Raw genomic sequence first — 14,783 nt, 5'->3', positions numbered from 1 at the left:
AAAATTGATGAAACTGATACTGACATGAAATGCCCATCAATGGACAATGAAACTTCCCAAGCTCAAACTCTCAGATGCTTTTTATTTATGTTTTCTCCCTTCCCACGTTGGAAGCTTCAGGAGGATTAGGGCAGTTTCTTATACATCTCTGTATATCCCCTCAATTACCAGCAGTGTCTTGCACTTTTTGCTGTACTCACACAAAGGGGTCACTAGATGCTGGAGGCATTAAATTTCATCTTTTCTCCATTTATACTAAAACACATCTAACCTACACACTTCATAAAAGGACTTGTGCCTGTATGGTGAACTTGAAAGAAAAAAGTTAACACATGACAGACAAATGGTCAGATAATCCTGTATTTTATTCTTTCATGAGCATTACATTTTTGTGATCCCATTTTGGGAGTACTGTCTGAACATTCTACCAAATATTGCACATATAGCATTTCAGAGGTTATCACTTACTAAGACATTAAAAAAAAAAAAAAAATGAAGAGGACTCCCGAAAAATTAAATGCTGTCAAAATTCTAAGTGAGAACGTCCATTCTCAAATTTAATGTATCATTAACTAAGCCATGACTAACAACAACAAATTTAAGAACTTCATTACACGAAGATCCCTAGAAATTAAAAGTGTCACTTCCTGACCTAAGGAATTCCAGGTAAAGTAGGCTCACCTCCTGCTTTTAAGCAGTGGATTTGGTTTCAACCTTTAATGCCAGCCGGCCAGCCTAAGCGGAGGCTGCTGCCTCAAATGAGCGATGAAAACGAGAAAGTTCTCGGGTCACAAACTTAGCTCGGATTCCAGCCGCGACAGATCTCGAGCCCATGTGGCATTGCTTACAGAGCTTCCCAGCCTGTGAGTCAGGCGTCCCACCACCACCACCACCACCAGGAGCTGCCTGCGAGTGAGGTTTACCCACAATTTCTCCCGGTTCGGGGGAGCCAAGCGGCGCTGGAATCCAGCATCTGGGGGGGGGGGGGGCGGGGGGCGCTCGGGACAGGCTCCCCGGGCTTCCACAGCCGCACAGAGAGGCTACCCAGGCCGGGGTCCGCACACACGACAATCACCAACCCCTCCCCAACTAGCAGGGCACGCAGGGAAAGCAGGGCGCGAGGCTGTGCCACCCAGCTGGCCGAAGAAGCTGGAGCCCCGTGGGCTGGCTGGCCAATCGCGGCGCCGAGGCACCGAAAGCGATCTCGGGGTCCTCACCGTGCGCCGACTCTGCGCTGGGCGCTCAAGGGCTGGGAAGGGGCTAGGAGCTGCCCGGACGCGGGAAGCCCACGGCGCCGGCTCCACGCCTCGCGCGCCCTCCAGCAGCCCAGCCGCGCAGGGCCCGGGCGCGCAGCCCGAGCCGCTCCGCGCGGGGCAGGGGACGTGGCTTTCCGCCTCCCGCCGGCACCCTACGACCCGCCCGAGACCCCGGAAGAAAGATGAGCCGCGCGGGGCCCAGAACGGCGACCGCCGCCGCCCCTCCGCTTACCGCTCCCCGCCGCGGCTTCGTCCTCCCGGGCGTCGCCTCCCCAGCCTCGGCCCCGGCTCCGCGGCCCCCTCACACCACGGCGCCCGGGCCCCCCGGCGCCCTCTGAGCCGAGCCCTCAGCGCGCCCGCAGCGCCTCGGGTGCCGGTGGGCGCCGCGCCACGGGATGCGCCGCTTCAGCCTCGGGCGGCGCTACTGCGAGCCGAGCGGGCGGGTGGGTGAGGGGTGTGGGCGAAGGAGGAGGAGGAGGGCGGGACGCGGCGGGCGCTGAGGCTCGGCTAGAGGGAGGAAACCGCAACGTCACCAGAACCCGGGGAGGCGAGATGGGGAGGGGGAAACGGGGACCCCCTTCCCCGCCGGACCCCGACCTCCGGCCCGCCCTCCTTCTTCTCCGCTCCTCCTCTCCTGGGACTCGCGGCTCGGCGCTGAGTTCGGCCTTCCCCTCCACTGGGGCCCCAACTCCAGGCACCCCTGCCTTGCCGGGCCTCTTTGGCTCCAACTTGCTCTCGTTTCTAAGTGACCCACACGTTTCGGGTTCGACTCTGGAATCGCCCCGAACAGAAAGATACTTTTGGAGGCCCAGAGGGGAGGAGCTGATGCTTCCGTCCAGCCCGGGGAAGGAAATCGAGGAAAACGCGGAGAACCTTGCTTACCCGGGCTGTTGCCCACTCCCTCCCCTTCTCCACAACAGTTACTCCTCCTTTCCTCCAGCATTTGGTTTTACTCTCAGGAGTAAGGGAGGAAATCACCTACTTAGACGCAGTTCTCCCCTTTAACTGCACTAACGATCTTAAGATCACTAAAGCCGAAAGCACTGAACCCCGCAAACTGAACGGATTTTAATCATCAAAGGTAAAGGGGTCAGGGACAGAGCAGTTGTATGCAGTTTTTACCTTATCGCCCAGGCCCGCATGGCGGGGAGAGGGAGGGAGTAGGAAGGAGAGGACAGAGATCTCTTATCCAACAGTTTTTCAGGTGGAGGATTTATAACCTTAGTAGTAGTAGTCGTCGTCGTCGTCGTCGTCGTCGTCGTCGTCACAATCCCCCTTGGAGAAGTTTCCACTCTTTTCTTAAAGCAGCCACTGAGCGCAGCCTGGTCTAACCTGGCTCCAGGGAGGTGTTCTAAATGACCTAAGGCCTAACTTGCTTCCCTCCGTATTAGCGTGTAATCAAACCTACCAGAGCCAGGCTGTACAAAAGTGACAGATGTTTACCCATTCATTAGAATTGGAGATGTTTTACCTGAGAGCAGTGTCTTTTCTTCGTTCACTTCCAAGTGCTTTGTTTGAGCTCTAAAGGGCCACCTCCATTTCCCCTGTCCTCACAGGTTCTCAAGACCTTCAGAGAAGTTTCCACCAGGCCACATTAGGGAAAAAAAGTGGATGTCTCCTCTTATGCTTCTCTTTTTCAGAAAACGCATATGAAGAGAGATTACTTACCAATAGGTCAAGAGGAAGTGGTTTTATTAAATTTTTAAATGTTCACACAGGTAAACCACTGTTTTGCATAAACTTCCAAAAGGTTTAAAGGTGACCTGTGGGGCTGAGGAGAAAGGACTTTCTAATTTACATCTGGCTGTAATCTGGTTTAAATGCTTATCTTGCAGTTTCCTACCAGAGGATTTAGAAAACTGACTGCAGAGCTTCAGTTTCCTCATCTGTAATGTAGAGATACAATCTCTCCATTGAACCGTTATACCGAGGATACAATAAAAATAGCTAATATTTGAGAGTTACGACATGCCAGACACTGTGCTAAGGGATTTAAATGTATTAATTCAATTATTAGGATTAATTGTGAAAGTGCCTAGCTGTAAAAGGTAATCCAGAAGTTAATCTCCACTGATCTTCTCAAACTTGGGAGACACTTTAGAAAAAGCATCTGGTTTGATTTATTTAATTTCTCAACAAAGTAGTCATCTAGTTCAGTGTGTTTCCGACCTAGATCATTAAATTAGCAGAGGGGCTTTGATAAAAATACTTTTTTAATGAGGGCTCCATACCAAACCAATAAATCAGAATCTCTAGGGGTAGTATCTAAGCATAGGCATTTAAAAATCTCTTCCCAGGTAATCATAATGTGCAACCAGGATTTAGAACTCTTCAAAAGTGTCAGTACCCGTTGTCATTTGCTCCCCTCTTCACCCCCAGTTTTGCCTTCAATTGATTGGAATCTGTTTCTGGATAACATCTACTCTTGCAAAGCCTACCCCACACCCCCCACCCCATACAACAGGCCTCAAAGATCTGCCATTCTGGTGTTTTCCAGGAAGCATCTGGCACATCAGTTCCACAGAAGAGTGCTTCAGTGTGCCTGGGTACCTACCAACTCCATCAGCTCTTCCTCATCCTTTCTGAAAAGCTCTTGGAAGGCAGTTTTTTTGTCATCGTCCCTCTCAAAATGTGACCCCAACAATAAATGCAAGGTTTCATCCCAAATAACACAGAGTAAAAAAATGGTTAATGGCTTTGTTCTAATTACGGTATTTCCTCAAGTAAATCCTGTGGGCTCATATGGCAGCAGTATTACCCTGATGACTCCTATATTACAATCCACTAAAATTCTGAAGCAGTCGTCTTTTTCACAACTGCCCAGAAACACACCTCTCTGACCTATACTCATTATTGCTGGTGTTCATCACTTAACATGTGATTGATTCCATTAAGTTCGATTGTGCTAAGTCAGGCCTCTTCTTCTAGCTTGTTGACATGTTGAATATCACTGATGTAATTGAGTAATTCTACCTTCCAATTTTGTCTTCTGCAAATTCGGTCTGTGTGCCGTGTCATCATTCAAGTCCTCATTCCCAGGCACTTTCCACTGCCAACTGACACTGAATCAGCACGCTGTTGATGAATATTCTCATCAATGGAGAATCCATGTGTTAATTATATTTTCTTTTGTCGTCCCAGAGCAGCAGCTAACGTGCATGTGTGTGTGGTGTCTTTGTGGAAATTAGTAAAAGTTACCCACCCTTACCCAGGCCAACAGATTAGGAAAAAGCAATTTCCACCACCCAGATACAGCTTAAACAACAGATGTGTTTTGTCTATTAGATGTCCTTGCTCTACTGGTGTAGCAATATTGTCAAAAAAAGGAAACAACTACTTAGTGAATTCTTGTTAACTTCTGGATTTCTTCCTTTTCTAAGTGCCCAGATACCATTTAAGAATTGGTTTATTAATTTTGTTCAAGATCTGTAAAAAGCCCCTTGTCTTGGCTTCAGGAATCTCGCGGCTTCTTTTTTGAAAATTGGAACTCTACTTCTCCATCTCCAGTCCTTTACTGTTCATCTCTCTCTGTGCTGATTTGAGATGAAAGTGATTATTTACAAACTCTTGGCTGAGATGTAATTTTTGGAGACGAGAAGTTAAGCTTTATAGAACTAGGTTATTTCCTCACAGATTCTTCACCTAAGTTTTCAAGCTCTTCCAATGTTCATTTCACTCTTTCGGTTAAAGGATTATTTTTTTCATGATAAAGAAGAAAAAAGGAATGAGTTCTGTTTGTCATCTATCTCGAGTAGGTGCATTCCTTCTATGTTCTTTTTGTCTGAACAAAACAAAAAATATATATAAACAAAATAAACTATATATATTTTTCTCCTTAGTTTATTTTTGGCTCTAGCCTAATGGACCCCAATTTTATGGGGCTGTTAAAAGTACATGGTTTATGTTCTCTTGTTTAATTCATTAAACTGAAATTTGCCCTTTAGGTTTTACTAACCAGCCAGCTGGTCCGTGACTGTACAATTGCCTCAGTCCTTGAAATGCTTCTTTTTTTCCTCCCTGAGGCCAAATTAATCTATTTGTAAAACCGCCTTATCCTACACCTAAAAGATTCATCCTTGAGTCACTGAAAAGGTATGATCATTTTGGTTTGCTCCAGCCTGACTGCACTTGAGGTATACTTAGTAATAGTCTTCAGTTCCCCATTTCTGAGCATTCAGTCCTGGCCAAGACACCCACCAGATGTTTTCTCCAACCCCCCATACTCAGGCCTGCAGTCTCCCTGACTTGTCCAGTGCCAACCTGCCCCTCTCCATTACCTAGACTGTTCTCTTGCTACTGCTTCACCTCTAGATGACTCAAGCTTCCTGAACTTAGTTTTCATCAGTAAAACAAAACATTTACCTATGTTATTAATCATAACTGAGTGGCACCTTCTCCATCCTCAGTCACAATTTAAGGCTTTTATATATAATTCTTCTTCAGGTACGTATCTCCTGGCTTCACAATCTTCTAATAGATGAAGTATGCCAGCCACTTCCATATGTATCTCATTTTACCCTCACAGGCATTGATGTCAGCATTACTATGCCCATTTGAGTGGAAACAGGCTCAGAAAGTGGAAGTGAATTTCCCAAGCTATAAATGGCTCAGACCACATAGGATTAAGTTTTCTGGTGTCAAATACAGGCTCTTTCCACTAAATCCTTTGACCTGTACTAACTTCATATCTAAAACCCCACTTACGGTTTGAATGTCCTCAGGTGAAAGTTTTTCTCCATTCTCAACCGACTTTTGAAATAGATGATTTTTATATCACTGATTTGTTTTAAACCACCCACAGTGTCCCATACACCTACTAAGTTACAGCACTGTTCTCTGAAATTAAACAAATGATTATTGATACTTGCCACATGAATGACTGAAATTAAGTTTATTTTTTTGAGTCATGAAAAGAACCAAAAGTAGTTTAAGTATTTAATATTTTTCTTAAGCATGGCTTTTGAGAACTACCAAGAATGTTTAGAGTTTAGAAAGTTTAGAAAATGGATGTTTATTGAGGCTTGATTTAATTTGGTGATTCCTTATAGCAGGAGCTTGGACAGTATTTAACCTTCTTCTTTTTACCAAACTCTGGCTTCTTCTAGAAAAGTGCAGTTAAGGAAGAATTGCCTTAAGAAGGTTCTATTTATTTCTAAGTACTATTGTTGGAAATGTAGCCTGGGGAAGTAATACTTGATTTCAGTATTGGCTGAACTAGTTTAGTTGTTTTCAGATTGTTTCAAGTTTCTGCTGCCCAAGTACTAAAAAATAATAAAATACAATGAAACATTTAACAGCTAGGCTATTCAGGACTTTGTCTTCTGCCAATGAGATTAACTGTATTAAGCAAAGAAAATCTTGGCTGTTTTGCATTTATAGTATCTTTCAGATGATCTTTTGGGTAATAGGAATAATTGCCAGTTTGCTGATGTTAAACCTAAATATGTAATCCAACGACATTTTCTATACCTTTTTTCTAACCTAACTCCAAAGAACAGATTGTTTCCTCTAGTTCTAGTTTTTATCATTTTTATAAATAATGCCATTTTGGAGTGGCCATTTTTGCTCTTCGTGGCCACATGGAAAAATACTGGTGTTTTTAAAACATGCTAAAACAGCAAAATTTAAAAACCCAACTAAAGTCTAACAGAGAACCAGCATTTCTTAGAAGCACTAATCATCTATGCAAGAAAGAGGAACACTTGGAATAATCATATGTCAACCCTTTCATTTTCCAAAGAAACTGAGGTTAGCATAGGTGGTGATTGCCAGTTCCTGCTAATTACCGGTAGAGATGGGAAAAGAAGTCAGGCCTCCTGGTTCCTGGTTACGTGTTCTTTTTCCCACTTCTCTCTGCTGCATCATTGGCCAAGAAAATGTAACTAACTTCTCCTTTCGAGGTTCTTGTATTCTACATGAGCTGTGGCAATTTATTTAAAATTTTGAATTTGCATTCTTTCTATTAACAAAATGTGGATGCACAAGGAAAAATAAGCTTTATTTTTGGAGAAAATCAAATGTCTACTCAAATATAAATATAAATGGATGGCACCCTTTGTTTAAGCATTGTTAAACTAGATGCTGTATGTTACATTTCCCACTGACAAGTGGGTGAAATATGCTCATCACCACCTACTTAACAATTGCTATCTAACCAAGTTCCTGGCCTTGAGGTGAGATCCTCAATAAAGTTTAACCTCAGTAAAGTTTTACCTCAATAAAGTTTGAGTCATTTATCCTCATTACCTCACTATACCTGGAATTTTTAAGGCATTCAAAAGTTTTAACAAACTTTCATGTTTTTATTGCATGAATCAATTGTCTACATTTCCTGCTATTATACAAGAAGGATAATGCTAGATGGCAATGTTTCTATTCATAGTGGGCAGATTACCACTACAGTGTGAAGATCAGCCACATGTATGTACATCTATACACATATGTGTATACATAATGCACACACACACATTTTATGATCAGTCATTAAGCATGTGTCAACAAATAGCAACTATTATGGAACACAGAACACAGAATACAACATTCTTGGATTGTACTGCAACGAAAAAGCCACTTAAAGTGAATCTGCCTGAATTAAACAAATTAAAGTTGTTTGGGGGAAATGAATGGGTCAATGCTGGAAATGGAGAGTGTTGAGTTCTAGGACTAAATCTTTCACAATCCAGCATGTGACCCCAGAAGAAATTTTTTCTCCTCCTATAAATCTGGAAAATTCAGCAATAGCATACATGATAACTAGGGCAAACCGCTTAACCTCTTTGAGTCTCGGTGTCCTTAGCTGTAAGTTAAAGCAATTGGCCTTGATCAGTGGTTCTCAGTCCTGTTTATATATCAGAACCACCCAGGAAACATTAAAAAATAATAACGTCCTGCACTACCCTCAGACAAATTGAAACAGAATTCCTGAGGGATGTGGCTTAGGCTAGTAGTACTCAAAATGTGGTCTAAGGACCACCAGCATCAGCATTACTTGGTATATTAGTCAGTTTGGGCTGCCACAACAAAATGCCATAAACTGTGTGTCTTAAACAAGAGAAGTTTATTTCTCACAGTTTGTGGAGGCTAGAAAGTCCAAGATCAAGGTGCTGGCAAGTTCAGTTTCTGAGGGAGCTCTCTTTCGGTTTTCTCACATGTGTCCTCATGTGGCCTTTCCTTGGGGCATGCATGTATAGAAAGAGCTCTTTCTCTCTTCTTCTAAGGCCAATACTCCTATGGGATTATGACCCCACCTTTATGACCTCATATAAAGGTAATTTTCAAAGGTAATTCAGGTTAATTTATTTTTCTTTATATTTTTTTCTTTATTATTTATATTATATTACAGTATTGTAATCATTTTAATATGAATATTTTTGGGTTGGAATTAATTTTTGGAATTAATCATCTGAGTTTCCATTATTTCTTATGGGGAAATTCGCTTTGATATAAGTGCTTTAGATTACAAGCATGTTTCTGGAACAAGTTATGCACACAAACCAAGGTTTTACTGTATTTAGAAAATCTCAAAAAGGTCACTCAACCATATAAATAAAGGAACTATGAGTATTTCTTAGTATTAAAACTTATGTTCTGAGTTATATAATTTTAAATTCTCTTTTGATACGAGGACATAAATGGCTAAAACTGTAGATGCCACTTCCCTCACAAACTTATAATAATAGTTGTATACAAATGAAGTTTTAAAATATCTCAAATCACCAGAGGTATGACCAGTGAATTCAATTTTGTCAGCACAAAAGTTAGCACATAAAAGTAGAAAACACAACCCCTTGATATTTTTTCTTTTCTCTTCCAGGCACATGAAACAGTTAAAAACTCAACAGTTAAAAACTTCAAACTCATCAGAGAGAGACAAGTAACCAACGAATGAAAACTAAAAATCTCCATAATAGTCCTAGGGTTTAATAGGAGAGTTATTAAGAATAGTATTTGAGGGACACCTGGGTGGCTCAGTCAGTTAAGCATCTGACTTCAGCTCAGGTCATGATCTCACAGTTTGTGAGTTTAAGATTCGCATTGGGTTCCATGCTGACAGCTTAGAGCCTAGAGCCTGCTTCAGATTCTGTCTCTGTCTCTCTGCTCCTTCCCCACTCGTGCTCTCTCTCTCTCTCTCTCAAAAATAAATAAAGATTAAAAAAAATCTTTGAGTAGTTGGCTTAATTAGAATTCTGTTCTGATAAGGCTAAGGTGGGAACATTTCCTTTTTTTTTTAATGTTTATTTATTTTGAGAGAGAATACACATGGCGGGGGGCGGGGGGGGGGGGGGCACAGAGAGAGAATCCCAAGCAGAATCCACACTTTCACTAACCATGAGATCATGACCTGAGCCAAAATCAAGAGTCAGACACTTAACCCAGACACTTAACCGACTGAGCCACTCAGGAACCCTGATGGCAACATTTTCACACATATGAATATGTTAAATATCCATACTGGTGGTCACAAAGCAACTGGAGAGTTAACATCAAACTGATCCATCTACTCTGAAATCCATACTCTGTTGGAAGGGGGCTAATGGTGTCACCTCTGTTTACAAGTCCTTCAAACACTAGCTTTCAAAGATTTTCTGCATCTTTAAATAAGTAAACATTACCAGGGAAATTATAAGTAAAATGCTAGAGTACATGTCGAAATGTAACTCTTTCCAAATGCAGATACAGGATAATATTCCTTCTCTATAAGCAAGTTTTTTAAGTAAAACATAATTTGGTATCGAGTTGTTTGAAAACAATGCTGCCACATGAATTCTGCTTTTATTGGATGTTGCTAAGAATGAACATGGCCTCACAATTTAACCTAAGAGATCTTGCTTCACAAGTCAAAGATATCATTTTATGAGGAAAGCAAGCTATATTAACACTTAGAACCACAGACAAGCTGAGATTAACCAATGCTTAAGAGAACAGGAAATATTATGGAATTTTGATTTGTAATAATATTGCAAAACTACCAGCCGTTTCCACTTAACTACATGACCTGTTATATATACTGTATTGAAATGAAAGATCTGTATCACAGTTTCTATTTTGAGTGTGAAAGAATAGTACTAACTTTTACATGTCCCTGACCTATCAGATGTCATTCTCTGAAAGCTAAGAAGCTTCTGAATGCCACTAATATGAAAACAGTATTTACTACATATAGGAAACAAAACCTATGACTATAGTAGCCAAACTAAAATTATAAATAGGAAGATATATTTAAATTTGATCATGATGGCTTACAACTACTGAAATCCACAAACTGATAACAATGGTTATTTTTAAATTTTTTAACGTTTATTTTTAAGAAACAGAGAGACACAGAGCATGAGCATGGGAGGGGCAGAGAGAAGGCGAGACACAGAATCCGAAGCAGGCTCCAGGCTCTGAGCTGTCAGCACAGAGCCCGACTTGGGGCTCAAACTCACAAACTGTGAGATCATGACCTGAGCCGGAGTCGGCTGCTCAACCGACTGAGCCACCCAGGTGCCCCAACAATGGTTATTTTCAAATTGTATTTTACTACTAGGAAGCTGAGCAAAATATACTGTTCATATTCAGTGAGGAAATTGTTAAAATACCATTCTAAACATAAAATTTTGTTTTTATTGCAAGAAGCATCGTCAGAACTGTATGTATTTTCTTAGTTCAGAAATCCATAAGCAAGTCTTATTTGCCAGCTTTACCAGAAACTGAAGCGGAATATGCCTGTGTCTTTTCTTTTCCCAATAAGCAGAATAAATGTAATGAAGGATAAGTCAGAAAATGTAAGTAATTTTTGGCCTTCATATTTGTAGGTGATTTTTGTTGCTTTGATATTGAGATGGCAAATGATAGCTCAATTATTCTGGATCAACAATTTAAAAAGTACCATATTCTATATCCTGAGTGGGTGAGTGAAGTGTCAGAACTGTATAGGGAAGCAATATTTCTCATGATACCTTCTCTTTCTGCTTTTACATATTAGAAAGTTTTCACTTTAAATTTTTGTTAATGGTTTGGTAGTCCTGCTCAGAAGTATAAACAAGTCTCATTGGCTACTGATCTCCAAGCACATGCTTGAGGTATGATACATGAAAGACAGTATCGGCACAGGTGCCCAAACTTTTCTACAACATTTTTCATTTAATGCACCGTTGACAGTCTGTTCCCATCAAGGCAAGCCTTTTGAGGAGCTGACATTCTATTTGCCTCTTCTGCTGGATGGCATCGGTGGGGAGGAACATCAGCCAGGTTTGGCCCAGAGAACTTGGAGCCATCCAGGCAAAGGCCTCTGATAATTCATCAAAATGTCTAGAAGACTTATTAATACCTCCTCTTTGTATGTCTCTACCCATAGCTTTAAAAGGCAAAAAACCAATATAGGAGTTGTGGGAGGAAGAGATTGTGAAAGAAGGATGTCATCGCACCAGCAAACTTACAGGAAGTCTTCCCCTATTCAGTCTATCAAGAAATCCTAAGATTGTCTAATAATCTAAGGATTAGGATCCTTAGGATCTTAGGATTGTCTAAATCCTAAGTCTAATAATCTATTTCTGATAGTTCCCCTGAGGCGGATTTTCTTCATGATTTTTAAAAATTTATTTAATTATTTGGAGAGAGAGAGGGAGAGAGAGAGAGAGAGAGAGAGAGGGAATCCCAAGTGGGCTCCCTACTGTCAGCACAGACCCGGATGTAGGGCTCGAACTCACAAACTGGGAGATCATGACCTGAGCCAAAACCAAGAGTCAGACGCTTAATTGACAGAGCCACCCAAGCACTCTTCTTCAAGTTTTTTGTTTGTTTGTTTGTTTGTTTGTTTGTTTGTTTGTTTTGGAGAGTGTGAGCAGGAGAGGGACAGAGAGTGGGGGACAGAGGATCTGAAGTGGGCTCTGTGCTGACAGGCTGACAGCAGCAAGCCGGATGTGGGGCTCCAACTCCTGAACTGGGAGATCAAGACCTGAGTCAGAGTCTGGCACTCAACCAACCGAGCTACACAGGTGCCCCAAGCTTTTTTAAAGCTAAAAACTAATACAGATATACAGATGATAGACAGTAGATGATAGACAGATGATAAAGATATATACATAGATATGTATAAAACAAAGGTCTAGAAACCAACATTTATATTTTTTTATTTTAGTGTATTTCATTTAAAAACAGATTCTGGTTGACAAATAGATTTCAAGACCAACTAAATAGATTGCAACTTGTAGCTTAAAAACACTGCACTGGGCGTATCCTGTATGTGAAGAAAATATCTTTCATGTTTACTTTTAAAGTTTAAGGGTACAGGCCTCTAAGAAATATGAAACTGAAACAAAGTCTTCTGAATTCTTTCCAACTCTAGTAAATCTGGCCATTAAACACATAGGAAGATACCTTGATGCTTTACCCAAACAAGAAGACAAATTTGCTTAAAAACAAATACCGTGTGGCATTTAGAAGCCTACTCATACTGGCTGGAAGAGAAGGAAACAGTGGTAAATAGGTAAGGTTTAAAGGGCCTTTATCATTTTCCCAAGGGCCACATAGATCTAACAGGAAGATTATGTGTTTGTGAAGCACACCAATAAATTGTGCAAGAGTTAGAGCTGTAAGTCACCTGGGGTTCCCTACAGCCTAGAAATCATTCAATTCATCAAATGAGAAGTTCATCAAATGACAAGATCCACCTGGATGATCATGAGTCATCAGTTCTTGCCACTGGGAAAGATACTTCCAAAGACACCCCATCCCAGACTGTACCCCCATATTCCCTCACTACCTCGTCTCCGGTTTTTAGTAACTAAAGAAAAGCTCTTCCCCTTGACAAAGCTAGAGACTTAAAAACTCTTCTCACCTCCTCCATTTATAAATAATTGTATGGTAGTATGGTGATGATATTGTGATCTCTAAACATGTCATCTATTGATTATTATTTTCATTCTTTTCATTGAATAAATATGTTTATGGCCAGAAAGAATCAGCAGCAGTAAAAGACTCCTGTAAGCGATGAGAGAAAGAGGGTCATGATCAGAAAGTTTTGCTACATTCGATACAGACAGGACTTTGGAGTCAGGCAAGGAAGACTCTCCTGCCTTCTGCCAGAGGCAAGAATTCAACTAGACAGTAAAAGTACTGAAACTAGAAATTTTTTTGTGACCTAGGCCTGAGAAATCCTGAAACCAGATTTATTCACATATTCTTATTTATGTGGGGCATTTTAATTTATCAGTGACTTGGGTTGATTATTCTATAAATTCTATACTTGACAGCTAAGCTTAAATCTAAGGAATCCAGAAGGATATACATCAAAATGCAAAGACCTCCGCCAGGTATTTCTTTTCATCTTCACTCACTTTGACACACATAAATGGATTTTCATACATTTTGGACTCATACATACATGGATCTCAACAGACTTGGAATCATCCAGGGAAGTAGATCCCTGGAATGTACCATTGAGAACAGCAAATATTCCTATGGGGGTCGGGGAGGAGGATTCTAGAAATATTTTGGATGCTACCAATAATATTATTTTCTTAAAATTCTCAAATTTTTTATTAAAGGATGAGAGAAAAGGAAAAAATAGTTTTTGCCTTTTAGAAAAAGTCTTATACAAGCAAGTCTCTGCTGATGCCATGTAAAAAACAACTTGTTTTTATGTCTAAAGGGCAAGAGCCAGGGAGTGGCTCACCACCCATCAGCACTTGACCCTTCTGAAGAACGAACTAGCACCGGAGAAGGAAAGAGAAGAAACACTGTGTTGTGGATGCCAGAGAAAACCAGGATGTAATAGACATTGGGGGGAAAACATTATTAAGGAATTTCTAAAGTTCACACTTCTTAATTAGCTAGACAGTTTTTGTTTGTTTGTTAGTTTTTTGAGCCATACTTTGGAAAAATACCAAGACCTCACTAAAACCACAGTTCCGTGTAGAGTCAAAACTAGAAATTAATGTGAGATGGTGAAAAGAGGAGATAGTAACTTAAGGCCAAAATGTGACTCTTTAGTAATGAATTTTGGAAGCACTACCTATGCAGACAGGAGCCCATGAGCAGAGACTGCAATAGAGGCTATGGATGGTGAAACTTTCTATGCACCAGACTTACAGGAACCCTGAAACACTCAGTATAGCTACTGCAGCCAAACACAAGCAGCAGGGGAGAGAGAAGTTAGCACTGGACAGGGATCCAGGTATATGGGATTCAGGAACATCCTGGCTCTGCCATCAATTCAGGTGACCTAAATAAGTCACTTCAAAAAAAATAAATAAAATAAGTCACTTCACCCACCTGGGTGCCAGTATCCTCATTTATGAAACGAAAGGGTTGTATCATCTACAAGAGTCCTTGAACTTTAGAATTTTATGACTCAAAATTCCTGAGCCATGGGACAAATGACTTCCAGATCAGAACTATCCAGCAGAAATATAATGCAAGCCACATACGTAATTTTAAAAGTTTAGTAGCTACATTAAAATATGCAAAGTGGGGGGGGGGGTGGCTCAGTCAGTTAAGCGTCCAACCTGGGCTCACATCATGATCTCACACTTCATGGGTTTG

The 14,783-nt window shown here is 41.1% G+C and overlaps 2 protein-coding genes and 1 long non-coding RNA gene across 5 annotated transcripts in view; 2 read left to right on the top strand and 1 right to left on the bottom strand.

The window, feature by feature from the left end:
* DSE (dermatan sulfate epimerase) overlaps window positions 1-2,841 on the bottom strand; it is an 81,160-nt gene extending 78,319 nt beyond the window's left edge. The window contains exon 1 of one of the 3 annotated variants that reach the window (XM_060616457.3): window positions 2,728-2,841. The gene's annotated coding sequence lies outside the window, so the exon portion shown is untranslated. Of the gene's footprint in view, window positions 1-1,488; window positions 1,676-2,378; window positions 2,469-2,727 lie in introns of those variants that run through there. The other 2 variants (XM_060616458.3, XM_060616456.3) reach the window with 2 other exon arrangements.
* Window positions 1,494-14,508, top strand: LOC132668003 (uncharacterized). The gene is made up of 4 exons (XM_060617220.2): window positions 1,494-2,337; window positions 12,586-12,726; window positions 13,493-13,552; window positions 13,891-14,508. The coding sequence occupies exon 1, from the start codon at window positions 1,809-1,811 to the stop codon at window positions 2,259-2,261; it is 453 nt and encodes a 150-aa protein (XP_060473203.2). The 5' UTR covers window positions 1,494-1,808; the 3' UTR covers window positions 2,262-2,337; window positions 12,586-12,726; window positions 13,493-13,552; window positions 13,891-14,508.
* Window positions 1,629-4,934, top strand: LOC144616412 (uncharacterized). The gene is made up of 3 exons (XR_013555735.1): window positions 1,629-1,699; window positions 2,897-2,974; window positions 3,754-4,934. It is a non-coding gene; the product is annotated as an uncharacterized LOC144616412 (long non-coding RNA).
* Window positions 14,509-14,783: the final 275 nt, after the last annotated feature.

Source organism: Panthera onca, chromosome B2 (genome assembly GCF_046562875.1).
Source record: "Panthera onca isolate mPanOnc1 chromosome B2, mPanOnc1 haplotype 2, whole genome shotgun sequence".
Classification (NCBI taxonomy): domain Eukaryota; kingdom Metazoa; phylum Chordata; class Mammalia; order Carnivora; family Felidae; genus Panthera; species Panthera onca.
Note: the sequence above shows the minus strand (reverse complement) of the source record. Positions and strands in the feature narration are given on the sequence as shown.

Excerpts from the sequence above, each read along its gene's own strand:
- LOC132668003 (XM_060617220.2), top strand. The coding sequence starts at position 1,809 with ATGGGGAGGGGGAAACGGGGACCCCCTTCCCCGCCGGACCCCGACCTC.